The sequence below is a fragment of the Lepidothrix coronata genome, unplaced genomic scaffold (genome assembly GCF_001604755.1).
Source record: "Lepidothrix coronata isolate B3197 unplaced genomic scaffold, Lepidothrix_coronata-1.0 Scaffold194, whole genome shotgun sequence".
Classification (NCBI taxonomy): domain Eukaryota; kingdom Metazoa; phylum Chordata; class Aves; order Passeriformes; family Pipridae; genus Lepidothrix; species Lepidothrix coronata.
Window position 1 is genome coordinate 1,196,572 of NW_016690374.1, and position 27,396 is coordinate 1,223,967.

The window sequence follows — 27,396 nt, forward strand, 5'->3', positions numbered from 1 at the left end:
CAAAATATGTTGGGGGGGGAATCAGACATGTAATAAAGCTCCAGGTAATGTGCTCAACAACTTTTCTTAGCTTGAGGCAGCTTTGTAAATCTTTGTTAGTGTTGTAGGTTACTTGATTTTGAGCGTGTTACAGCTGTTATCTGTGTTACATATGAGGAAGAGCTTGGTAGTGATACTTTGTCTGCAAACTTTTCTCTTGACAGAGCTAGAGGAACAGACTAGAAGAGCTCTAGAACTGGATCAAGAACGAAAGCGTGCAAAAGAGGAAGCAGAGCGCCTGGAAAAAGAACGTCGAGCAGCTGAAGTAGCTAAAGCTGCTCTAGCCAAGCAGGCAGCTGATCAAATGAAGAACCAAGAGCAGCTAGTAAGAGACTTTAACCCTATTTTTAAAAAAAAAATTGTAAAAAGTAGTTGAAAATTTAGCTTTTATTCTTGCTTATGTCAAATGAAGAAGTGCGTTGAAACAGGTATGTGAGATAGCATTACAGATTGTTGTTGGGAACTGCTTTAGAAAACTGCATTAGATTTGCCACTACTTTGCAAGACAAAAATAAAACTCTGGAGCTGCAGGAAATTAAATGAAGAAGTCCTTTCAGACTGACAGCACTCGTTACATTCTCTTTCTAATAGCGTCAGGCTTATCCAACTGAGAACAAGAGTAGTTCCTTCTGCAGTCCACTGGGAAGCCTGTTCTCTAAGACAGGTCTGTTCTGAAGCTTGGTGGTGGTGGAGAGTTGGTGACACTGTGTTTTGTTGTGGTTGGGGTGTTTTTTGTTGTTGTTGTTTTTTCTGTCCCATTTCCAGCATTTGCAGAATATTCTCACATTCTTTGCTAGACTACTTGTAATTTGTGCATAATAATCGAGAAAGTCATGCAAATAGTAGAAGAAATGATTTCTCAACTATAAACCAGCTTTTTGTCTTCTGCAAATTTAGCACACAATTCTGAAGGCAAGATTTAGTTTAGTAGTACTGAGATTATGATCCAGAATCATAATCTTAATGGTGGGACCATTAAGTTGTATTAGACTGAAACAGCCTGAAATGCTAATTTGTAACTGCAGCCTGGTGTTCCTGGAAAGCTTTGGAAGTGCTGAAGATAAATATTTTTTTCTTGACTTATTTCCATCAGGCAAGAGTAGTCTGATTCATTCCCTCTCTCATGTATGCCTAAAATTTCTATTTTTAGCAGAGAAGTGATGGATGATAACTAACTCTCTTCAAGCCAGATCACAGCAAAGGCTCTGCTTTCTTCCACTGCAAAGCCAAAATGATACCAAATGTAAACTTCTACTTTGTTTTTTTTGTTTGTTTCAGGCAGCAGAAATTGCTGAATTCACAGCCAAGATTGCGCTTCTGGAGGAGGCCAAGAAAAAGAAAGAAGAGGAAGCTTCAGAATGGCAGCACAAAGTAATGAGCCCATGCTGTGTGAAGTCAGAACTTCAAAGAAACTAAGGGAGATGAGTTCGGAAATCCCACTGGAAGTTCATGTGGTTGAATCTCTCTCTTTCCCTTAGGCTTCAGAGAAGTCTTTCTTAAAGGTTTTTGTTCTCCAGTCTGCTGAAGACAGCCTATGCTTCTATTTAACTCATGTCTTGATATTGCATAGTTGTGAAGGGAGGGAGAATTCCCATCACAAAGGCATGGTCAGAGATCAGAAATGGCTTTCTTTCGTATGGTGATGAAATAGATTGGAACTTTGTATTAGAGAAGAAAACATCTCAGGAGGAAGGTGTATAAAATCATGAGTTGTGGTGAAAGGATGAACCAAAACAATAACAAAGGCACATGAAATGCAACTGGACAATAATTTAAAGTAAAATTGTATTTCTTCACAAAATCTGCAGTTAGTTATGGAATGGGAATACTTACTGTGTGCACAGGTTCAAAAAGTGATTGAAAAAAATTTTCATAAGTTCTGGTTGAATATGAAATTTGGAGACATCATCTTTGATTTAGGAAATTTCTGAACCTTAAATTTCAGGATGCTAAGAAAGTTAGAAAGAATCAGTACGACTGCCCTATTCTTTCACTCTTTTCTCGTCTACTGCTGGAAATAGCTTGACTCCGGTACAGCTGATTTTGAGTCATGTCTTTTTTTAACATGTATCTCTATTTGACAATTTCCAGTGTGTAAGCTAGTCATCTTAGTTATAAAGAATAATTTCCATGTGTCTGAGAACATCTCAAGTATTTATTTTTATTTTTCTATTGACAAATAATTTTAAAAGATGCTAAGTACTGTTTACTGTATTTAGGCTTTTGCAGCCCAAGAGGACTTGGAAAAGACCAAAGAAGAATTGAAATCTGTGATGTCTGCTCCTCCTCCACCCCCTCCCCCACCAGTTATTCCTCCAACAGAGAATGAACATGATGAACACGATGAGAACAATGCTGAAGCCAGTGCCGAACTGTCTTCTGATGGTGTTATGAATCACAGGAGTGAAGAAGAACGGGTAACAGAAACACAGAAAAACGAACGTGTTAAGAAACAGCTCCAGGTAATGAAGATTCATAGTTGTATCAACATAATTCAGGCATTGGGTTTTCATTCTTTTTTTGTCAAAAATCTCGTTGAAGTTATGGTGTGCCAAGGAAACAGGCTTTTTAAGATTTACTAGGTTTATTACTATTTTACCAACAAATATAATTCATAGTGTTCTAGAAGTGGAATAGATAGGTTGTATGTAAGGTTGTGCTTTATAGCTTGAAAGTGTTGGTATGTTGTTGCATTGGCCAGTAAACGTCTCTAATAATTATATAATGTCCAGGACATTGAATGTTATAATGCTTTCCCTTCTCAATACCAAAACTCATTAAATGGTATGAACAGAAGCTTGCTTAATATTATTTGTGTGTGTTTGCAGTCATTCACAGATGTTGCAAACGCAAAAACTCAATTATACCCATTTTGGATTAATCTTATTTCCCTGAAATGGAGTGTTTCCTCCTAAAAAGTCTTACCCCTCGAAGTATAATGTTTTATGTTAGTGATAATCCTTTTCCTGGTTATGAAATGTCTATTTGGGAAGAAAACAGAAAAAATGGAAAGCTGTTACTTTTTCTGGTATCAGTATCTTAGTGGTGTGTATGTGTAATGTTCTTCCTGCTTGGTTGTCACTGAATAGGATCAGGGAGAAATAGAAGAGCTGTCTTTAGTCAAGCAAAAATTTAAAAATAAGGTGATTTCCCTGCTTTATCCTGCTGGTCCCTTTCTTCTTGGGTTGTTATGGTGTATGAGGCTTTGGTGGTTTTTTATTTTTTTTTTTTAGTTTGATGTTCATGCTTAAGTAAGGAAAGAATCCTATGCTCTCCTTATCTTTCCTTCTGCATTCTTTCTGATAGATCTCACAACTTGAGTTACTGAACAGCACAACAAGTATTTCATAGGTTGTCATTCAAGAAATTCTTATCCAAATTGCAGAGTAGTTATTACCAGAAACTCCAGAATCATTAAAAGATTAGTCAGAGCACTTAAATATAAATATTTTATTCAACAGGCTTTAAGTTCTGAGTTGGCTCAAGCCAGAGATGAAACCAAGAAAACACAAAATGATGTCCTTCATGCTGAGAATGTTAAAGCAGGCCGCGATAAGTACAAGACTCTCCGACAAATCCGACAAGGCAATACAAAGCAGCGTATTGATGAGTTTGAAGCAATGTGAGAGCTGTTATTTTGCATATATGTTCCTCGTAAAGCTGAACCACCAACTGAGAAAAAAAAGCAGGCCTTTGCAGATTTGATGGATTGCACCCCACTTTGCCAAAGCACTTAATACCAGGTTGACTACAGTGACTAGAAGACAAATTTTTAGGGAAGCTATTCCGCAGTAAGGCAGTCTATCAACCCTAGGTTTTGGGGGGTAGGGTGCGGAGGTTAATAGCACTTTTTTCTTCATTGTGTTTTCAGTTTCTTTGCTTGTTTTTTGGTTTTTTTCCCCTTTGGAAACAGATGTGAAGCATATAATGACTGACAAGTGTATATATTGCTTAACTTTAAGAAATAGAAAGAAGAATGGAACTGAACCTAAACTGGATAGGTACTATTTCAGTATGAAGTTTGAAATTAGTTTTCAATGTTAGCTACACCATTAAGAGTTTGATATTTGCTGACTTTCAGTTTTGGCTGCTTTTTCCTTGTTTTGTTTTTTTTTGTTTTGTTTCTGTGTTTTGTTTTTTTGTTTTTTTTTTTTTTTCCCAAGTGAAATTCTTTGGTGTTTCATATCCTGTCATCATTGATGGTTTTCTTTGCCTACCTGTTCACAAAGGTCTGGATGGCAGGTGGTAGTTCCAGGAAATGTTTTAAATGGAACACTACCTGTGGGCAGCACATGGCTGCTGATAGGCTTGAGTAAGTATTGATTTCCTAGGTAATTCTTTTAGATGTGTAAAGTGTTCTAATGCAGCAAAGAGGGAAAAAAAATAAACAAAGCTTAATGTGCAATTTGCTTGTAATTATTTTATTTGCAGTAGGGAGACCTGGACCTTTCTGACAAGGGAGCATATGAAAACATCAGTCCCAGGGAGGGGACAGTATCCTACCTCACTACTATGTACATGATGACCGGTCCTTCAAACACCATGAAAAAACTGTTTAAATTGACTATTGCTACACAGTGAATAGTCAATTGCTAGGAGCTTTTACTCCTAGGATTTTATTTTACTTTAGGATGGATTTATAGTGCTAAATACTGTCTTAACTGCCTTCTGTTGAGTTTAAATTGTGAAAACATCTGATGTATTTTAAAGCTGTAACCTGTCACTGGTATACTATCTTCTGGGAGGGGTGTAGAATGTGCATGTCAGTCAGCTTGGGTTTCCAAATACAAAATGAAAGTTCCCAGAATTGGAGTAGAAGTGTTGTAGCTTCAGTTTTCAGTGAAGCTAGTATTGTAATTGTCATATCTGATGTCAGATCATTAAGTCCTTTCCCTCTTGAAAAGGAGACCTGCTTTTTTGAGAAATTTCCTTATAAATTGAACTTTAATAACAACTTTACAGTTAATGTGGACTGCAGTTATCCCTTATGTTAGAGAACTCTACTAAATACCTACAGTGGAAGAACCTAACTTTCTCTGGGGATGGTTCAGCTTTTATTCCTGTTTGATATTATGCACTCATAAATTTACACTTATCTATTAAATTTTGCCATTTTATTAAACATTTTTTTCATGCACAATAGGTTTAAATTTCTTACAGTCCAACTAAGTTTTTTTTATTTTGCGGAGTAAAAGTTTGGCTATGTGGGGTGACATCATGAAAATTAAATAAAGATACATTAATATATTTTTGGTTTGTGGGGCTAAACATATCTGCTTCACCTTGAAGACTGATGTGCAGATGCTGTGCACATGCTTCAAAATGCTGCTTGGTGGAAGTTGGTGTTTCAACTTGCAGTGCATTGTAAGAACAGTTTTTGTTTTATTGGCTTCATACACCGAAGCTTAAGCAAATTTCTGAAGTATTCAAACAGTTTGCCATAGCAGGTGAAATACTGTGCTTCCAGTGAGTTTTCATTTTTTCCCTGGAAAGTGTGCACTAACACTGATACATCAGTTTCAGTGTTGTGAAAAAACACCAGTAAAGTTTATTGTTCATAAATCTACAACATATAGGGTAGGGCTAAATGAATTAGATCCATTTATAAAGCTGTGTGATTCTTTTTTTTTTCTTTTTTTTTTTGTTTTGTTTTGTTTGTTTGTTTTGTTTTTTAAATCTAAACAACCAGGAACAACCATTTGTAATACAGACTTTCACAATGAACAAAGTGGTAATAGCTGCTGTCACCAGCAGTTGGGAACACTTACTGGTGCAGAAATACTAAGAATACATTTTAATGATTACTTGGTGAAGTAATTTTCCACATGCTTTTTCCTTTAGCATCATGTTTTTGTGTTGTACAATTAAGCTACAATTACATCTACTATTTTGGATAACATTCATTGGTTAACAATAAAGAGATAAAGTTAATTTCTCTGAGGTCCATTGTTGTTATTTAATGCCCTTTATTTCTGACAGCTTTACTGAGCACACTCCAGTAGTGTTTTCTAGAGAAGTGTACAAATTTTGATTATCTTTTGTTTGACACTCTGGTCAGAATGGAAAAAAAATCATATTTTATCCCTAGAGAATAGTGTTTTGCTTAAGAAATTATCAGATACAGTTGGGAGAAAGCACTGGTGTTTGTTGATTCAAAATAGGATGTGAATCATCAGAGCAAATTTGCTCTCTTGAGAACAGAGGGTAATTTGGCCATATAAGAGCTCTGTGGGAAATGTAAGAACTTTCAATCACTGCCTATGTAATGCTTAGCCCAGGATAAGTGAAATTTAGTTTAATGGGTCAATATCTTAAGCACTGAGAAACCTTGAAGTGTTTTTTTGATAACTGCACATTACAGTGGACAGTGCTATCACATATGGCCGTATGTTTCAAATAAGAGCAAGTTAATGGGCTTTCTCATCTATCTAATACATGTGGAAGAGTCCCATGTAAGTAGGTATACAAATAATCTGCTAAGCAGTTCTTGGATAAATTATACCTCCTCTCAGGTGACATTCTATTCTCTCTTATATTTGTTTGGCCTTGTACTCAGTACAAGCACATCACCCTTTTTGTTACTCCATAGGGCAGAATTGCTATGAGGAATTAAAATGTTTACTTCATACTTTTAACTGTGCATATTTCTAGTTTGATATTTCTCTCTTCTTGGAGCCCCTCTTGCTGAAGCATTAGATTTGAGGTTTGTGACTTTTAGAGAGCTTCTGCATAGGTATGTAGCTTCAGAATATTGTGCTTGAAAGGGGAGGTAAATGCTTTAAGGGATTATATTTTTAAAAATATGCTCTTGAGGTGGAGAGAAAAGGATGCAAGATAGTGCCCCTGTTTACAGGCCAGACTAATAGAATTGAGCAGAGCACCTCATTGTGAAAGAAGATATTCTGTCTTCTTGAAGTAGTCCCCTGTTCACATCAAAACCTGTATTTCCTGTTGCCTGTACCAGTTTGAAAAGCATTATTGTGCTTTTGCTTCTGAAAACATGTTCTCTAGGGCCGTTCATGTTAACTGCCTTAAACACCACTGGGGTTAAAGGAGGTTTGTTCTAAATGAAATATTTCAAACTTCTGAGAGCAAAGTACCTCAAATATGTTTTCTAAGGAAATATAGAGGAAATATAAGGAAATATGTTTTTAAAGGAAATATAGAGATTAAAATGATTAGTTAAAACCTTTTGCTCTTGAAAAGGAACTTTTATGCAAGCATTTGCCATGTCTGTTCACATGTGGATAATCTAAAAAGTTGTTCTGCCCAAGACATCAGATTAGTTTCAAGAATCAGGGATTTTAACAAAAGTGAGGTATCCCAGTGGTGTAGTTGATCCTAAAGTTCGTAAATATACTATCTGAGTAAAAATATCACCATAAGAAAATTGAAAGCTTCCTTACAAAACAGCAAAGTTCCCTTATTAATAGAAGTTGTCTCATACACATAATTTGTCTTGGCTAGGTGATAGGATTTTCCTGGAAAATGTAGTAAGTGTCAATGGATCAGCATGCAAACTGTGGTGATTTCTTTGACCCCCTCAGAGCACATTCTGCTGTTTGTGCTTGGAGATGGGGAGCACCTGCCTCCCAGCCGAGATGCTGTGCTGGCTGCCAGCTGGGCAGGTGGCTCAGGAGGTGGTTCTGGCTGGCTGTCGTGGACACCTGCCAGTCAGTGTGTCCCTCTGCTCCATTCCCAAGCAGCACGGAGCAGTGTCTTTCCTCCCCAACCAGTTGGTCTGCAGGCATGTGAGTTCTATATGACTGGTCCTTTTCCCAGTTTGAGGACCCAGTCAGCAGCAAGGAGCAACTTAGGTCTGGAAGGGGCAGCATTAATGGTAGAGAGCTCTAAGAGGGAAACAAACACAAATGTTATGTGCTATAATCCCTTACTGGCCCACTTATTCACTTGTGTTAAAGACTCATTTTCAGTGTACTACTGCAGTATCTGTGTGACCAATAATTTGTTTAGCAAATTCAGCAGCCAATTTGCTGGAGTGAGTTTCACTTTTCACTTCACTGGGCTGAGTCTAGATCTAAAGACATAGGCCAGTTTTTTTATTTTGTTTTGATTAGTGGTGTTTGTCACTTGTGTTCATTTTACTGTTTGAGTTGATAAACTGCTGCTTTGGAGTGCATTTAGAGAAACTTTGGCTTTTTTTGCTTTTTCTTCCTTCCATGCAAGGAGATTGCTGCCATGCCAAATGTGTGTGTTTCGTTCAGTGTGAAAGAAGTGGGCTCACCAACTTCAAAAGGGTTTCCCACCAAACCATCACGTTTCTTCACAAGAAGGGACCACAATATCTGCAGCAGTGCCTGCAATATTCTAGATATTCAGGAAGAGACAGCTTATGCCCACATAGCTCATAGCTCAGGAAAGACAAAATTAGCAAAAGGAAATGGAGCATTTTGAATTGCTGCTATTCTATGAGGTGTTTATATTGGCTTTTGTAAATAATGTGTCAGAGTGTTTCTTTTCACAGCAGTAGGCTTTAGGCAGCAGAAGAAACGAGGGCAGATGGAAATGCACATCAAAGGAGAAGGCCTGCTTGGTGTAAATATTCCTAATGCACGTGTGCATAACAGTTAATGTTTCCTGTGCTCTGGATAAGTGGATCAGGTGAAAAGAGATCAAGCTCAGAGGTAGGACAATTGCATTGCTTTTTCTGCTTGTTTGGGGTTTTTTTGTTTGTTTGTTTACTTTTAAGCTATGGTATTTACAGAGGAGGAGGTGCCATTATCTGAAGGCTGTTAGAAAGCCTGCTGCCCAGAACCAAAAGGTCTTGGAGTTCTTCAGGCCACGTGCTCCCAGACTGGCTTCTGTATTATAACTTGCTAAATTTCAGCAGAAGACATTCTCTGCGGTCTGGTAATTTTGCCTTAGCACGTTTGTGCATTGACAAGAGCTGTCTGTGTCCATGCAGTGTTCTGGCTGTCCCACTGCTTGTTCCAGCAACACAAAACCCCTGTGTACCCATGTGAAACAGTAATCGCACGACAGGCTCCGTGACCGCATACGCTGAACTCTGTGGGATCTTGTATCCAATCTACAGCTCCCTATGGCCTCAGCTTTCACACTTCTTATTCACCCTTGATTTCTTCATTAAACTTGATACAGTATTTAACTTCTTAATCTCTAGCTTCAATAAGGTTCTACTAAACTGCACTTCCAGTGAATTGTTGACTACTGTGTCGTGTTTTCTTAAAATACATTATACTTGAGGAGCTGAAGTTACCACACTTCACTTTTATTCAAATAGCACTTTGATTAATTAATAATCCCTGTGAATATGGTAATTCCAGTTGTATTGCCAGAAAGAGATTAATTTGCATTGGGACTGAGGCTGAAAACTTTTGTGCCAAGCGTACGTTGATCTCCAACAAAATAAGTTAAGAAATAACATCCAGAATACACAGACCAGCCGATCCTGCGACCACCTTTATTTTGGAAACAAATTCATTTAGGTGTAGGGATTTGGGACAGGACCCTTGTTCACACATCAGAAAAATTTCTAAAAAGGGTAAGAAATTTTTGTACTATTAATTGGCACTTCTGCTGGTTTTTTCCTGTCTTTAATAGTTTTTCTTCAGTTAAATTCACTTTTTGAATTCTCAGATCTCTTCTCTTGTGAACAGTAGTTCAGGCATCCATCTTGCTGCTCTGTGCTAATTGTTGTGTTCCATAGCATTTGGAAACACAGCTCTTACTCTTCTTTTGCATTTAGGATCTTGGTGTTGTTTTCAACAAAGCCAGTGAACTCATCTTTAAATTTAGAGCAATTACTGCTGCTCCTTGGAATAATCTTTGGATTGATTTTGGCTACATGTCTTCTTGTCAGTTCACACATGGCATATGCCACCCTATAGAATAAATAACTGTATTGACTAGGTAATAATTTCTGGTAGCTTTCTGGAAAACAGAGTGTCAGAAAACAACTATGTTAATACAGAATCTGAATTAGTGTTTATACCTACAAGGTTCAACTTTGAGCCCAGCCCTACTCAAACACACAAGGGAGCACGTGGAAGAGAAATTCTGTGCTGTCGCTGTGTAGCTCATCTGTCTGCCTGGACTAGGCAAGAGAAAGCGCTGGAGCAGGATGGTAATGCCTGCCCAAACAGCAGAGTTATCAGGCACAACTGCGTGGTGCTGTGGCTTTGCTTTTCTGTACAACAGGTGTGCTGGATGTAAAAATACTGGGGAAAAAAACCAACAAAAAAACTCCATGAAATAGTTGGTTTTTCCTGTGGAGCCTTATTTAAGAGAGTTATGCTTATATTCCTGCCTGGCTTTGCAGGTCACCCTGGTAAAAACTCAACTCTATAGCATAAGCGCAGATACCTGAGAGGAGGAGCTGGGTATCCCATGGCTCTTCAGCCCATCTTGTCTTTAAGAAGCTGTTGCAGGTGTGTGGGGGAAAGGTCTTATACCTGTCTCTGTTCATTTTAACACGGGGCCATGAAAATAAAATCTAGAGAACCTTCTTTCTACAAGTGACTTCTGTATCCTTTGGGGTGGCCCTTTCGTATGTGTTTCTCGCACTCTCTGAACTGGTTCTTCTCACCTCTCTTTTCTGCTTTACTGCTGGGTTTGGCCTTGTCTTTGGTGTTTTGTTTGGTTTTTGCTTGTTTTTTCGCTTGCTTCTTTTTCTTGCTAATGTGTCATGCCATGTATTTCATCCAAAGAATAGATTTCAGTTTAGATCACTGAGATCTTTAATGCAATTAAATAACTTTGTTGCAGTAGGAGAATGCAAATTAAGACAAGGAAGGGCAATGTTAGGTAATTGTTAGTTTAAAAACATTGTGGGAGGAGGTTTAAGCCTTCAGTCTTAGCAAAATATGTTGCAGTAGCTGACTACTTAAGCTGCAAGGTGAAAACTAAAAGCAGACAGCTACATATGGCATGGTGGACTTCTCAAACTAAATTCATGATAGAAAAGTAATTTGGTAAAATTCACCAGGCTTTTTATTTATTTGCATTTACTGGATTATTTAGAGAGCACTAAAGAAGAAAATATTGTGTACTTCATTCTTCAGTCATATTTCCTTTAATTGCTTCTGTTGTGGCTTATTCTACCAATTTAAAAGTAAAAATGCTTTTTTTCCTCCCTGGTGATTTTGTAAAATTGTGTTTTGCCTGACACTGTAACTAGCTTTGCAATCTGAAGCTTAATGGATGAAACTGTTTTCTGAGGGAAAGGTATTATGATTTGCTTTGTGTTTAACCGAGCTTGATAATTTGTGTGTGTGTGTGTATATATATATGTATACACATACCTACTAAAAAATGCATATATAGCATGGTTAAACTGGAGATTTCTAATACAGCATGTGGCATCAGTCCTTGTAATGGCTGTATTAAAGTGAAATACACAAGTTGCTACTTATATAAACTTTGATCTTGAATAGTTTTAGAAATGATACTTTTAAAAACTGTGTTTAAAATATGATTTAATAGAATATTACAGCAGGCAGAGAGTGAGTGTGGTTCGGTTTTGTCCTTGATCTCAAAATCAGGTCTACTTTACCTGCATGTTTGATTTTAGCTTCCTGTGAAAGCCAGTTGTTTCTGGCGTTCTCTTAGTACCAGGAAACACTTCATTGGTTTCAGTGGTGCCTTCACAGCCTACAGTTTCACTCAGTGGTAGAAACCGATTTCTTCTCCCCACCCCTGTCCAGGAATTGCTGTCAGACTTTTAAAACACCAGAGACTTAATCACACATCTTATTTGCTTATGCTCAAGCTCTGGAAGTTCTCACTGACTTTCTGTGCCAGAAAATGATTTGTGTGGGAAACAGGCTGTGGTGTAAATTTGATGTAATGTTCCTACACGTTACATGTTCTAGCTGCATTTGTAAATGTAAAAAAGAGTGCTCCTGAAGGCTTCTTACTTTTAAATAGTTATTCCCCCTGCTTACTAATGACAAAGAGAATCTGGTAATTAAGTATTTTTCATGACTCCTTTTAAATAAAATTCTGGTATATTAATACTTAGAGCTGAAGTGTTTCATTCTCTAAAACAATTAGAATGAGAAGGTCACACTGTAAGAAGGCTGAATGTAAAATACTGGTTATTATTATATTTAAGGAAGTCATTCTCCAAAAGGAAAGCAATTTTCAAGCCACTTCAGCAATGAATTGTAAAAATTAACAATGAATTGTAGCAATTCAACAATGAATTGTAAAAGTCAACATGGAAAATACACAGTTTTGAAATGTATCTTCACTGAAGTAAGTTTTGACTCATTGTAAAGATTTCCACCACAGAACTTTAAACTTTAGGAGAGAAATCAATTTGAGAGGTTCTTTATGCTGTCATCACCTTTTCTCCAAAAGGCTCATGCAAGGCAACAAACCGAATAAACTAAGCACTAGAGCTTACACTGCAAATGGCACATCTACTGTGCTAAAAGGAAAAGATGTCTGAAATCATACTGGCTGTGATTGAATGTTCTACAAATATGTCCTATATTGGGTGTATTTGGGCACAAGGCATCTTACTTAAGCCACCTTTGGGAGCAGTTTTAACACAGTCTTTTACCTATGTTGCACTCAGCTGTGGTTTGTGTTACCTGCAACAGCAAATTGGTCCTTTAGAACTACTCTCTGGGTGGATTTTCAGTTGGATTCTTTATACTGCTAAAATTTTATATCAAAACTGAACTGGTATGTGCAGAAATTTGGCATAGAAGAGTCCTTAAAAGAGAGTTGGACCTGCTTGTCAAGCTGAAAGTCAACAAAGACAGGTTCTGGGTGTCCCTGGGGCCTTGGCCACAAGAATCACGTGTTTCTTAAATCACTCTGTTTCTAATGCTCCTTCATTCTGCTGACATCTTAAGAAAGTTCAGTCAGAAATTAAATACGGAATAAGTAGAGGGAGTGAGGTATGGCTCGTGTGACATTGCTGCATATTTCTATCTATTGTTTTTGTTTAGTATTCTTTTGCTTAATCTATTTGATCTCTCTGTGTCTTTCTATGCAGGTTACAAAAGTACGATCTCTTGCAGCCCTTAGGATAGGAGCAAGGTAAAGATCAGCAGAAGACCTGGGGTCTGCCAAGGCCTGCTATTGCACTTCTGTAAATCTGGACAATATACAGCGCTTTAAATTAGGTGCTGCCTGGTCCGTGAAGAGTTTTTGGAAGGACCAGGAAGTGCTGTTACAACATTTCATTAGTGTTTCGTTCTCTCTGGTCTTTAAATCCTTCCTTGTGGTCTTTTCCCAGGAGAAAATTAGCTTTTTGAAGTATTTAAGCTGTTGTTCTTCCCAGGAAAACAGGAAATAATACTAATATGTTAATCTTTAACATGTAATGGGATGTGCTAGAGTGAACGGTGCTGTGACCTTTCGAAGTGCTTGAGGGATCCTGTAGGCTTTGCTTACGAGTGTTGTTGTACGGGAAGCCTGACTCTATATCCAGCCTGGGTAAAGTGTAATAATAGTAGATACTTTCCAAGTTTTATTGGTTTTCTACACAATTTCTAATAGCCTTGACGATACATGAATAGTGTCAGGCAATTTTCTAATGTAAACCTCCCAGTTTACTATGTCTGTACATACACGTGCAGTGTAAGCCCCCGTTGCTCCTTGCCCTTTTGTACGCTGTCAGGATGTGCATACTGTGTATACGTAACTGCGTCGAACTGTGCGCCCTGCACAACAGCCTGAATAAATGGGTTTTAACATTAATCCAGAGAATCACTATTCATTTGACAGTCAGTGGTGCTACTGAATTTTCTTTTGCTTCTCTCGGAACTTTAATTAATTTTGTTGCACCAATCCAAAGGGGAGTTCTCAAGTCTTGTGCTATGACCGCATAAACCCAATGGGAGGCTTTATTTGCAAAGAATGGGTTGCTCTTGAAGGAAAAGATATCTGGTAATTAAGGAAGCTCATAATTGAGTAGATGGGCATCCAAATTATTCCTAAATTCAGCTAGCACCCCCTGGGAATGTAGAAAACCTCAGTATATTCCTCACAATGTGCCTTGTGTTCCTCACAGTGCCTTCTTGCACAATGGCCTCCTGCACTGGGAACTGTGCGGGTAGATCCATCGGAGGACTTGGATCTGAAACAGCAGTGCCAAAGCCTTACAACGTGCCCAAAATCATTAGCTGATAACTGCTCAAGGAGGGAGCTGCCTCAGTGCTGTGCAAGCATCTGGGAAGTTGGGTGTTGCTGGGAACAGCCCTCCAGCTTGGCCAATGGAGGGGAGGCTGTGTGGGTTGGGAGCCCTGTCCCCTATTCCTCAGGACCGTGGGTGGGTAGGATAGGCTGTGGGTCATTGCCAGCCTCCTGCTGAAACCCCTGCAGAGCCAGGGGCTGTCCAGAAGGAAGCTTCCTCTGCCTCTGACTGGTACACCAGGACACCACCAGTTGAAGCAAGACCCTGGCTCAGCCCTTGGAAGACAAGGTATGGGTTTAGGATGCCAAGAGGACCATAAAATCCAGAGCTGTGGAATTTCAGGGGCTGCTTTGCATATGTAGGACAGCACTGGGGTCTCAAGACCAGCTTGCTCAGCACTTGAATGATTCTTGTAACATTGTTTCTGCAGCCTCCCTCTCCCTGTGTGACTCATGTTGGCGGTAAGAGATGTTCCTGGTGCTTAGGGGATCAAGGCACAGTGGCCTCCGTGAGTTTTATGTCTAGCAAGATTTCGAAGTGTTTCTGCAATAGCTGCCACTTGGAGCAGCCTTCTTTAGGACTGTGTTTGCTTCAGGTACCAACAGGGAAAGGTAATAAGACCCTTCCATGCAAACGCATCTTCCGTACAACCACAAAATGTTCCTGAGGTTTTTATCTATTCTTGTGCTGCCCTTGCTGATGTCTGCCTACAATGCTTTTTTGGCTTCTCTTGTCAGTGTTGAAGTTCTCTGGTGCATGTCCTGAAGAGGGGGAATTGGGCAAGATGAAGTGTAATCATGTACCTTAGCAGCCAGATTTAAAAACAGAAACATGAAAACAGTGATTTTGATGTAATGGAAGCTTTGGGCTCACTCTCAGTGCTGACTGTAGCATTTGTAGCACTGCTGATTTCTTCAAGCTGCTCTGGTCTAGCTATGAGTGGCAGCTTGTTAGCTGGAATGTGCAAGTTCACACCTGCTGCTGGGAGCTGGCAGGAGCTGGTCCAGGAAGGGGTGGCAGCTCTCCACTGGCAGCTGCTGGAGGACCCAGCCTGGGGACAGCACCTCCTCCGCTGCACCAGCCACTTGATATGAGCCTTAATGGCTGGAAGTGGTCACGGTCTTCCCTGTGGGGTGGCAGTTGTGCCTGTGGTCAGATACAGGAGGTTTCTCAGTCACCTCTGTGCTGGTCTGGATTTTGCCCGGATGAGGATGTTGTTGGAATAGCAGAGTGGTATTTACCTGTAGGCAAAGATCTGTCTGAAGTGTTGTAGCTGTGTTGTATGATGGAAAGTGCTGCCCTGTAGGGAAGGAAAGCGTGAATTCAATCGTGCCTGTGAATACCTGAAATCAAAGAGCGGTGCCTGGTCTGTAAGGCAGGAAGCAACTTGATTGCCACTTGAAAGTGGTGGTGTCCTTCCCTGTCCCTCTCTTCTCCATGCCATTTCCACACTCAGTGTCTGGCCAGCAGTTTTGCTTGTCCTTGTGGAAGTTCGTCATGGGTCTTTCCTCTAATTTTACAATTAAAATTAGTTTTGAATGTCAAAAGGGTGGAGTGAGCAGGTTAACTCTCATTTCAAGTCTGATCCAGACTTAGAATAGGGTAGCAGGCCCATTTCCTGGCAGCATGTGGCACACTAGCACTTTCCATTTTTATCATGCTGACATTTTCCTTTTTCTGAAATAATTCTGTAGATGTAGCACACGCCAACCACAAACAGCTTTGTTGCGTCTCGTGTGCGCAGAGTTTCAGCATTAATTAAATCACTTTGTTGCAGAAGGAGCCAAGGGAAGCTCATTTAATCTGGTATTAAATAAACAAAAAAGCAAACATATCATGGCTCTCTGCAGTTCCTGGAGCATTTGCCTCTCTTCAACCATGGTGACCACGACGAGAGCAGGGCAGCCTGCGAACACTGTGGGCAGGTTGGTGCTGAGGGTCACCGTGGTCTGCACCCTACAAAAATTCCAGAGTGTTTAATGGTGTTTAAGCCCCAGCAGATCTGTGGTTGTAGTCAGTCTGCAAACATGTGGCTCATGCCAGTCACCCAACAGTTGCTGGAGCACAAGGTGCTGCTCTGGTTTATGAGGTGGCTGCAGTGGGAGGTCAGGTAGGAAAACTCACTGTCTGAGATGGGGAGTTCTGCTACTTAATTCAGTTCATTTTTTTTTCCCTAGAAAAATAGAATTTCTGTTTCAGAAAGTGGTAAAATATACATTAAAATCCAGGATTGTGAATGCCTGACAGCTTTGTATAGGTGGATGAAAATCAAATTCCTTCTCCCTCCTCACAGCCACCCTGGCCAGACCCCAATGTAATTTCCCCCTTTTCCAGCTGCTTCCTAAGGGCTGGAATGTTGGGTCACCCACACCCCCGCTGTCAGGTCTGGTTCCAGGGTGCAGTCAGGGATCTGTGTAAGGTGAGCCCAACCAACGTGAACATTGCCAGCTCCTTATCCCTACACTCCCCTTGCTTACACTTCACCCAGCTCATGTAAATTAATAGCAGCGTTGGATTTCCATCATATCTACCTGCTGCTCTGGCAAGTTCAACCCTGAGCTGGGAAAAAAAAAAGCTTGGCTGTTGCTATGGAGACCATTAGATAGAGTGATACCAGGAACATCTTCCACACTGGTACCACAGGGTGCTCACATGTAGGTCCCAGCACGCAGCTGCTTGCTGTGGAGGGAGTGGGGCACCCCCCTTCTCCTCAACCTACTCCTGTAATGCTCTGTGGGACTCCAATGAGGACTGATCTCCTGGGTCTCCTACAAGCTGGATTTAGGCAGGTCTTCCTCAGCTTGGAGCTTCTCTCAAGCTCTCTTCGAACAGGCTTGTGGGTTGGACATGTCCCCAGGAACGGGCAGAGAAATGCAAGGCAGCAGCTCCTTCCTGGTGCTGGCTCTAGGACTCTGGGAGCCTACTGTGTGATTGGAAAGGCTCAATGAAACGGGGTGTGTGACAAAACTGGTTGGTGGAGGAAGTTTCAATCATTTTCAATGCTTCTGCTGCTCGTTCTGCCATGGCAGGTGTGTCGGGAGTGGGTCCCGAGGTTACTTAACACAGGTCCTCTGTTGAAGAGCAGGATGATGGTGACATTTAATGCATGTGCTCATAATGTCCCCAGTTCCTTGCCAGCTTTTTCGCTACAGTCAAAGCAAAGGGAGTAGTTCATGCACTGTGGCACAAAATCTCTAAATGTCCCTTCCGTTTCTTCAGCAGAGAGTGAGCTCAAAGATTCTGTGAGGCTGGAGGATGCTGACCAGAGCAGCCGAAGTGACAGTTTGTCCTGCCTGGAAATGATCTTGCAAGGAGCATCCCTGTGTGCTTGTACAACAGCCTCTCCTGTAGCTCCTCTAGACAAGGTCATGCAAGTTGTCAAAGTTCAGGTTTCAGCTCCAGGATGACTGACAGAGCCCTTTCATCTCCAGTGTCACAACACTTCAGCCTGCATCAGAGGCTACTCTGAGGCCTGTCAGGCTGACATGAATTTTGTTAAAGCTACCACAAGAGAAATTTGTAACCTGGTGCCAGACTCTCCAGGCCTGCCTTGCGTGACGCAGGCAGATCCTTATGGGACTCAGACACTTGACTGAACTGGGGAAACTTGGTGTCCTTGATCAGCCCAAGAGAGAAATTAGAGCTATGGAGGAGAAGCCTTGGGCAGCGGTATGACCACTATCTAGAGAGACCAAACCGGATTACACAGACATTGAGTAAAAAAGGGCTGGATTTGGCATTTGTGAAGCAATCTCCTAAAATGAAATCCAACCTATGCCAGCAAACCACCTATGAAGAAACCAGCCTGTCTAGGGACATGCCAAATCACACTTGTGGCTTTGTAGCTCTTCTGAATTATCCAGTTTACCAGTTTCCACAAAAACAAGGAATAAGTGTAACTGGTAGTGTTTATGAGGTCTCCCTGAAGAAAAGAGTTACAGCTGGGAATACTGATACTTAAAGCAGTTCATCAGTCAAGATCACTTCTACTGCCCTTCCCTGAGTGTTTAACAATGCCACTGATGAACACCCTGTATGGAACAGAGTGGGTGGATCTTTACAACCACTTGCATCTGGAAGCTTGGCCCTCTTCCAGGAGAGAAGAGCATGATGGTCACCCAACATCTCACAGCTCAAGAGCTGGAGCATCCTACAGTTGACAGTGCAACCACAGAAGTGGCAAACTTGTTAGAAAATAAGTAACTTCAGTGTACTCAATAACAGAGAAGGTTATAACTGTTCATTAGATCTTGTACTGGTCTTATGATCCAAGCTCTGGATGTGCTCCAGGCCCTGTTACCTCTCACTCTTTACAACGGCAATGAGCTGATGGTTGTGGTTGGGCATCCACCCAACCCCCCTGACTGCTTCTCAGCTCTCAGGAGTTACACCTCTTAGCTTTGGAACAGCACAGTGTCAGTGTATCTTCTGCCTGCAGTTTGTTTCTGCATCCAGAATGGGTGATGCGGGTTTTTATCTTCCTTTGCCCTAAGCAATGCCTTCAAGTGACCAGTGACTTACAGGAAAAGCAAAACCCATCTTCTCCTTAACTCACCTGAGTGGAGGCTACAGAGCAAGTGGAGCAGCCAGAGGGTTGCAGTCACTGCCTTAATGTCTAGGTGGAGGCTGGTGAGGAGTAGTGTCCCTCATGGCTCTCTCTTGGAACTGGTGCTCTTCCATATATTCATAATTGACACAGATGAAGGGATTGAAGTGCACCCTCAGCAAGTTTTCAGATGACACGAAGTTGGGTGGTGCAGGTGACATACCTGAAGGATGGGATGCCATCCACAGGGTAGTTCAACAAGTCCAAGTGCAAGGTGCTGCACCTGGGTCAGGGCAATCCTAGACATAACTACAGACTGGGAGAACTCACTGAGAGCAGCCCTGTGGAGAAGACTTGGGGTTTCTTGTGGATGAAAAGCTGGACATGAGTCAACAATGTGTGTTCACAGCCCAGAAAGCCAGTCGTATTCTGGGCTGCATCAAAAGTGTGGCCAGCTGGTCCAGGGAGGTGATTCTGACCTTCAGCTCTTGCAAGACCCCACCTGGAACACTGCATCCAGCTCTGGGGCTGCCAACACGAGAAGGACATTGACCTGTATGAGCAGGTCCAGAGGGTGACAAAGATGATCAGCAGGCAGAAGCACCTCTCCTATAAAGTCAGGCTAAGAGAGTTGTTCAGCCTGGAGATGAGAGGCTCTGGGGAGAGCTCATCACACCTTCCAGTACCTCAAGGGGGCTTATAAAATGGAGAGAGAGGACTTTTTATAGGGTCAGATAGTGACAGGGCAAAAGGCAATGGTTTTAAACTAAAGAGTATAGGTTTAGATTAGACATTAGGAAGAAATTCTTTACTCAGAGGGTGGTGAAGCACTGGAACAGGTTACCCAGAGCAGTTGTGGATATCCCATCCCTGAAGGTGTTCAAGTCCAGGCTGGACGGGACCCTGAACAACCTCATCTAGTGAAAGGTGCCCCTGCCCATGGCAGGGGGGTTGGAACTTGATGACCTTTAAGGTCCCTTCCAACCCAAAACTTTCTATGATTCTATGTTTGAAACTGTTCTAATTTACTCAAAGTGAGCAGTTTTGTTGTGCAGGTACGAACACAAAGCTAGCTATAACTCACTGCTAACTGCTTTAGAGATTTTTTTTTTAATTAAACAAAAACAGCTTATCAATGAGGAAAATGAATCTTTATTTTTTTTTCTCTAAAAGCGGAATCCGTGTACATGGTTTTTCATATGGTTTAAAGGTGGTATGAAGATGTGAATAGTCACATCACAGAAATAATACAGAACAACCAGTGAAGGAACGAAGAGCCAGTTTGACAATTGCTTTATCAAGTAGTCCAAACATTATTTTTAACTAATGGTTTTGCCAGAGTGGACTTCAGGACAGTATTAAAATCTCACCTACTCAACACAAGTCCAGAGGAAATGAGTGGAAAAAGAACTACAAAACACAATTATTGCTGCTGTATCTGCATTTGTTTCCTTGCAGGATATTCTAATATGCTGGGAAAACAGTTTTAAAATATCAGTTTCATTAAGAATGTCATTCAGATAAATAGAAATTAACCAACCAGCCAAACTAACATGGTAAATTAGACTTCATCTGAGACCAAAAGAAAATGGGCTGTTCTACAAAAAGCAAAGAGGTTTTGTTTTATAAGGCAAAGAGTTGATCATTATACTTTGAAACACTGAGAAGAGATATGCTTAAACAGCTCAGGAAATTTGGTTTGTAGTTGTTCCCAACAACTGCAAAGGGCAATCCTGGCCTAGTGACCTGTCAGCACCAGGGAGATCTCACCTCTCTTTGGGAGGAGGTGGCTCTCCAGCTGTGCTCCTCAAGGCCCCAGCCCTCCTGCACTTACACACACGCCAGTTTTACCCAGGTCTTCTCTAACAGCAGTAGAATTGGCCCATGCAAGTACTTCTGTTGAAGTCAGGTGTATGTGTTTGTGTTCAGGAGACTGGGCCCTCCAAGGGCTATTGGGTACAAGAGGGAATGAGAACTATTGCAATCATTTAGGTTAAAGGGTAGACAGAGTAATAAACACTTCAAGTGCAAGTTATGACAACCCCTTAAGACCTGAAAATGGAAGCTGATAAATTATTTAAAGCACACTCTTAACTATGAACCACACACTGTATTCGGTAGTGCCTTTATAAACACCTACTTCATAAGTCCATGTGTAACAGTGTATTACCTTATACTGCACAACAAGAAAAACCCAGCACACAGTAGGATGTTTCACACCAAAGGGACATTTCCCATGGGATTAGGTGCCTAGATCATCAGTTTCTGATGAAACCTTAAGATATATGAAATGTATTCTAGAACATCTGAAGTCTGAACATCTCTCATGTTACTGAGCAAAAGGTTATCTGGAGCAACCATTTTATTACAGATGATTCTAGGTTTAGTTACATGATTAATCTAAACAATGTGCCCATACATATTTAATTTGAAGAAAATTCTTAAACTATGCCTCTCTAAAATTTATGAAGTATATAAAACACATGATTTTACATTTATAAAACCTCAGCCCTTTTATAAAAAAGAAAACAAGGCCATAGTTTTAATTTTAAATCTATTGGTTTTTCTTCTCAGCAGTTTTAGTTCCTATGATAAAAAAAACACAACAAACAGCACTCCACCATGGCCTTATAATGCCAGGAATAAATTATCAAGTCACACTGTAAATAAAAATAAATAATTTCTAAGTTATTTTTATTAAAAAAAAATGGTCTCTTTAATTGCACAGTATTTTAAATTTTCAGTAGCAATGAAAAGTTATTTGGGTATTTTTCTAAATGCTCCAGAGAGTAGGAAAGCATTGTGTCTCACTTTTCAAGCTTTACATATCGAAAATACCTCGGTCAAACGCATCAACTGATAAAACTGAAATATTTTGGTAGTCTCTTACTGTGGCAAGATGCTGTAGTATCTCTCACCCAAGGCATTTAGTCCTCTGGTGCTCCCCTTGCTGGGCAAATGCCCCCAGCTTCCTGTTCCAAGTGAGGTACTCTGGTTTACAGCGACAGCTTTGATATTTTTGGAAAGGTGTTCTCCATGAGCTACAACTTTCCCAGCAGAAGTTCATCAACAGCTCAACAACAGTCCACATCCTCCAAGGCTGCAAAAGTCTCCTTCAAGGGCTTCACCAGAATGGCACACCTTCTTTTTGGGGTGTCACATGAACACATCAGGCTTTTGGCTCTCCCCAGACCTATTCTGCAGTGGAGGACTAAGCTACAACTCAAACATACCAAATCAAACAGGACACCTGAAAAGATATGATCTTCAGACCATCAGCAGTATCTTAAACCCACTTGCCAAATATACGTGTGTGTATATACAAATATATATATGTGAGTCCACAAACATATTTTAAAAAATAAAAGACAACAAAGTGATTAATACTGCCATAGCCTGGGCATGTTTAGCTCAAAGATAATTATCTACAGGAGATATTTAAAAACTCTAAATATTGGCAACAAGTTGTTGTATAGAAAACAGTTGTGGGCAGATGCCTAATGTATGTGTATTCAAAATACTGTGTATCTATATACTATTACTGATGTAGCTACAACAGCTTGGGATTTTATCTAAAAATACAGAGTTTCTGCTAAGTATCAAAACAACTCTCAAGTATTGAAGACAAGGGAACGTGTTGCCCTCTTCTTAGCAGAGGGACAGCCCTAACTTGAAGGTACTTAATCCTTCACTGCACCTCTACAACTCAGCTGGGGTAAAGACAGTATCACTGAACTACCTTTACTATTTAAGTATCATGGGACATTACAGGTCAGTTATTTGCATCAATGCAATGACCATAAACAAAGGTTGTATTTGACCAGTATAATTGTGTCCATGTTTGTTACTAGTGTCCTCTTTAAAAGAGGACTGATCTCCTCATCATGGAGGAATTCACACGCAACTCCTCAATCTGTTATCTCAGCAAAACAAAAGGAAGTATATTTTGTCCACAGTAAATTTGCTTTATCCAACATAAGAGAGTCTAAGGAGAACTAGCACAACACTAAAACCCACCAAATCACTCCCGCTCTTACATTTTTAATGCATTTTCAGTGCTTGAGCACAAAGCACAGAATCTATTACAAGAATTCTCTAGCAATCCACACACTTTTGGGGATTCAATACTGCATTGAGCGTATGCAGAGGCAATCAGTACTGACAACTCAGGTCCGGGCACAGCACACACGGTCCCATGCACCTCCTTGCACCATTATCACCACATGGCTAAGCCTGCTGGTCCAGTGCTCTAGGCCAGACTGCCACATGTACATGGTAGGAAGCATTCTGATGCTCACATGATAGAGAAAAAGACAAACCACTTCTATTATATGCACATGTTTCTGTTCATGCTTAAAGGAATTGAACTTTTGGCAGAAGTAAATCCCTACATAAAAAACAAAGGTAGAAACCCATTAAAAACACAAATATAATAATTTCATTATTAAAATAGCTGTATCTACACTATGGTGTAGTACTCAGTGTAATTCAATTTAAAAAATCTTAGTGTAAAACTAAGATGAGACCCATTTCCCAGTCCAAACCTCAGCATCAGCGCTGCATCGATCTCTGCTTTAAAACATGCTCTACAGATGATGACCAACCAAATCCAGGGAAAAACTGTTGCCACAGGTGAAGAGGTCTTCTCCCTAAACAGACAATGCAGGACAGATGGTGGAGAGCCCCTCCGGTATTGCCGCAGGGACGGGCAATGGCAGAACCTGCAGAACACCAGCAGTGGGAGCTGCGGGAGCACTACGTCCTGAATCGGTTTGCTGAACATGGTTCAGATTATTGGATATTTCTATAGCACAATGCTCTTTAGAAGCATTTACCGTATACCCAAACTCTACTTGCTGCAACACATGGTGTCGCACAAGTAGTGAAAACATCTTCATATTCAAAGGTGCTTGGACATAATTTTCAGGCAGCATTTTACCTTTATTTTAGTGGGTTCCCACTACAAAGATTTTAGAAGGAAGATGCCAATAGCTTACTTTTTCTTTTTTATATGTGAAATTGAGACAGACACCTAAACAAATACCTACTGTTACTTGCCTAAGTCTATTCTATGTCTGAAATCTCTAATTTTTAAATAAGGGATAAAATGTTGCCCAAAAGACTAGTTATAATTATACATTTGTGTTTCTACTAAATCTAAAAATCAAAATAGTTCTCAGTTAAAAAGATACAATTTGTATCAACAGTAAAAGGTACTTTCTGGTTCTTCAGGGCCTTACTTAAAATTCCAGCAAGTGTATCAAAATTATCAGCTGTAATAGTGTAAACTGGTGACTTTTTTTAAATACTGAACATTGTTATCGTGGATGAAAACCTAAAACTGTCAGCAACTGATTATGTCATGTAAGTACATCTGACATCAATTGCAATATCTATTTCTTTTATTTATATATATATATGTAAGGTTATGATGAGGTGCTAGTAAAACCCATGATTTAAAACCAGAAATATCCCTTACTAATGCTAAAACAGACTTGGTTTGTCTGTTTCTAAAACTACACTATTTGTGGCAAGAATCAGGCCTACATGATGCAAAAGGCGAAAAAGTAACTTCAGGAATGCATATGGTATCTTCTCTCCCCACAACCCTCCCCTCCCCAGCCGAAACAGAAACGAAAAAAAAAAGTTTAAGTTATTATTTTGAGCTACAATATCATTACCATAGTGCAGTTAATAAATGTTGCATATCCTGAACACACAAAACCTTTTCAGGCCAGCCTTGATAAATAGCAAGAAAAATCAAACAGTATCTTAAATACAAAATTTGCATTGAGATAATTAAATTCATTTAAAAACAGGTAAATATTTTATGAAAAACCATATTTTATCCAGTACAGTTATGCAGCAATACAAAGAAAAAACACATAAAACAACTAAACATGACCCTGTGATTTCAGGTCCAGAAATACACAGAGCTGGGTAACAACACAAGGGAACTGATACAGGGTGGCCTGATTTGAGGCGGTTCTGAGCATTTGCAGCTTCTCTTACCTTCAAAGGGGGATGCAAAATCTCAGTACCTTTGAAAATCAGGCATTAAGGCTTTTACCATATCCATAAATTAGTAAAAAAAAAATTTTTTTTCCTCCTCTGTTTGCATCTGATCTTACTAATTGACTGCATCAAAAAAATATGTAACTATTTAAAATAAACAAAGAAAATAATGAAAAGTGCCATACTATAAATTACCAATATATTGTTATCCATTTCACTGTTAACTCGTAACTTAATTATTTGTTTAAAAAAATGAAGTCAGTGCTGTAGTAAATCTTTGTTTTCTATAAACAGATGATTACAGCACAAAAAAAGCTCACAAACCCAAACAAACATACATCAGACATACTTCTGGTGTTGTAAAAAGTTCACAAACTTGGCTTGAAAACTGCTTGCCAGAAGTAGCAAAATCCTCTTTCTGTAGGTTGTTTTAATACCTCACAGCCCAAGGACAAGCATCCAGCAAGTTAAAAAACTAAACCAAAAATCCCAACAACATGTAACAAGGATAGAAAGTGCTGCATATAAACCCCTGATGCACCAAAGATTATAACCAGAGACCACAGATTATTTATATATATATATATATATATTAATTTAAACTGGAACATCCTCCAGCTGTGAAAATAGCCATTTAAAAATTTTCAAACTAGAACACAAAACATATCTGGTACTTCCAATGCATGGGGCTATACACACAGACTCCATGATACAGTATTTCACATAAACGGATTACTATATAACCTCCTTGCTGAGAAGGAGATCACAAATGCTATTGTAGCAAACCTCCCTCAGCGTTAGAGCTGAGCTGAAAACTACTAGACACCACAAAGATGCATCATCTCTCAATAACCTAGCTGAGATTTTTCCACTAAGATGGCTGCAGCGAGCTGCTGAGCGTCCGTCACGTGAGGGTTCTTCTTCATGACGATCCTGACAAGATCAGGGGGGAAGATGTTGCAGAGGTTAATGTAAACCTTCTCGCGGGTGTCTTGGTGCCTTGGAGGGTCTTGAGGGATTCCACAGTAAGGTACACGCCAAGTCTGGTCCTGCTGTTCAGGGAGGCTTTGGAAGGCAAACTGCTCATAACATGGCTGTGTGGGGTTACTTGGCAAGGAGTAGGTTTGGCGGTAGCCGTATGCATCCATCCCATAACTCTGCCTATCCCAACCTCCGAGCCCATCTTGGCCAGAATAAGGCTTTCTGTGTCTTAAAGGAGAATTATCATACAAGCGTGAGTCTGAAATGCTGTCTATTCTCGTGGATACAAGGGCTCTCCCCAGGTGCATGGTTTTTGAATGTGGCGAACTCTGAGATGTGGAGTAGTCGTTCGGACAGCTAGACCGAGCACCAACTATTGGATGCTGCAGATGCACAGCCATGTATGGAATAGGAGATTTGTGGTGATGCTTTGGTTCTTCATGACTATAGCTTTGCACTCGTGCGAGAGGCTCGTGGTAGCTCTGTAGGAAGGGCGGAGTGTTAAGGCGGCCATGTGGGTGCATATGTTGGCACTTCAAGTTCTCCTCCAGCTGTGGGTCAGGCGAACTCATGTAAGAGCGATCGCTGTAACCCACGTAGGAATCACTACTGCCACAGCTAATGCTCCCTTCACTGCTGCAGTCGGAAGCTACAGAGCTAATCCTATAATCTGTGTCCAAGGAGAAGCGCCTTTCGGGACTACGTGGACCAGATATACTTAGATTTGAATATGCACTCAGCATAGAGTAATACCCTACATCCACCGGAGATTCACATTTTGGATACTGGTCATAAGGCATTGGCGTTCCATGATTTTTGGTTGCCATCATCACTGTAGGATACTGGCCCTGTGGTCTTTGATCCTGAGGTGGGAAGTGAACTCCGGATGGAAGGCCGTTAGTTAAAGGTGCAGTACTTTGGGCTTTTCCAGCAGAGGAACTTGGTATACTAACTAAAGAAGGTACAGACCTGGTTTCCAATTTGTTTTTGGTGGGAAGCTTTTCCTCCAAGTCTTGATAGACTTGAGTCCTTATACTAGGATCCGATTGCCTCTTTGGAGCAGCACGCTTCAGCTCAGAAGTGCTATCATTTTTAGTGCTACAGGGAACACTATTGCTTTTTACCAGTCCTCCTTCACTTGTAGTTTTGGCAGCTGTGCTTCTAGACATGGCACGAAGTTCATCAGCTACAGATCGCTGAGGCTGATTTCCTCTTTCTGGATGATAGTATTTGCATTTGTGTCCATAGGTACATTTCTTCCCTATTAGTACAAACATAATCAGATAAAAAAACCTCTTCAAATAAAATCTGTTTGAATTTAATATAATAGAAATAATAATAAATATCAGCATCATATAAACATCAAATAATAGAAATGCCTCTCATTTAAAGTTTTACTGTTGATTCGAAAAGTCTTGCAAATGGTTTTGTGTGACATGGGGCATGATCAAAGATCTCTCTTGTATTGCAGAGAAAAAAGAGGCAGTGGTAGTGTGCTGCAGCTAGTGCTCTAGGAATGCAGACCAACACTACCAGCCACATTTTGAGCTGAATGTGACACTGTCAGTGTGCCTGTACACACCTGCTGTATTGGGCCAGGATGATACACGGGCAGAAAACTTAACAGGAAAGTCCCCCAGAGTCATAAGACCAGCAGGTTTCAGCTCAGTCAAGATGCCTGTAG

The 27,396-nt window shown here is 40.3% G+C and overlaps 2 protein-coding genes across 6 annotated transcripts in view; one reads left to right on the plus strand and one right to left on the minus strand.

The window, feature by feature from the left end:
* RDX (radixin) overlaps positions 1 to 5,970 on the plus strand; it is a 37,201-nt gene extending 31,231 nt beyond the window's left edge. For 2 of the 3 annotated variants that reach the window (XM_017831649.1, XM_017831650.1), the window contains 4 exons: positions 204 to 364; positions 1,318 to 1,410; positions 2,259 to 2,501; positions 3,501 to 5,970. In XM_017831649.1, coding sequence (XP_017687138.1) covers positions 204 to 364; positions 1,318 to 1,410; positions 2,259 to 2,501; positions 3,501 to 3,665 — 662 coding nt within the window. In that variant the 3' untranslated portion in view covers positions 3,666 to 5,970. The remainder of the gene's footprint in view (positions 1 to 203; positions 365 to 1,317; positions 1,411 to 2,258; positions 2,502 to 3,500) is intronic. The other variant, XR_001877556.1, reaches the window with a different exon arrangement.
* Positions 5,971 to 19,850: 13,880 nt separating this feature from the next.
* The window catches only part of ZC3H12C (zinc finger CCCH-type containing 12C), a 45,653-nt gene continuing 38,107 nt past the window's right edge, over positions 19,851 to 27,396 (minus strand). For all 3 annotated transcript variants that reach the window (XM_017831655.1, XM_017831653.1, XM_017831654.1), the window contains exon 6: positions 19,851 to 26,973. In XM_017831655.1, coding sequence (XP_017687144.1) covers positions 25,577 to 26,973 — 1,397 coding nt within the window. In that variant the 3' untranslated portion in view covers positions 19,851 to 25,576. The remainder of the gene's footprint in view (positions 26,974 to 27,396) is intronic.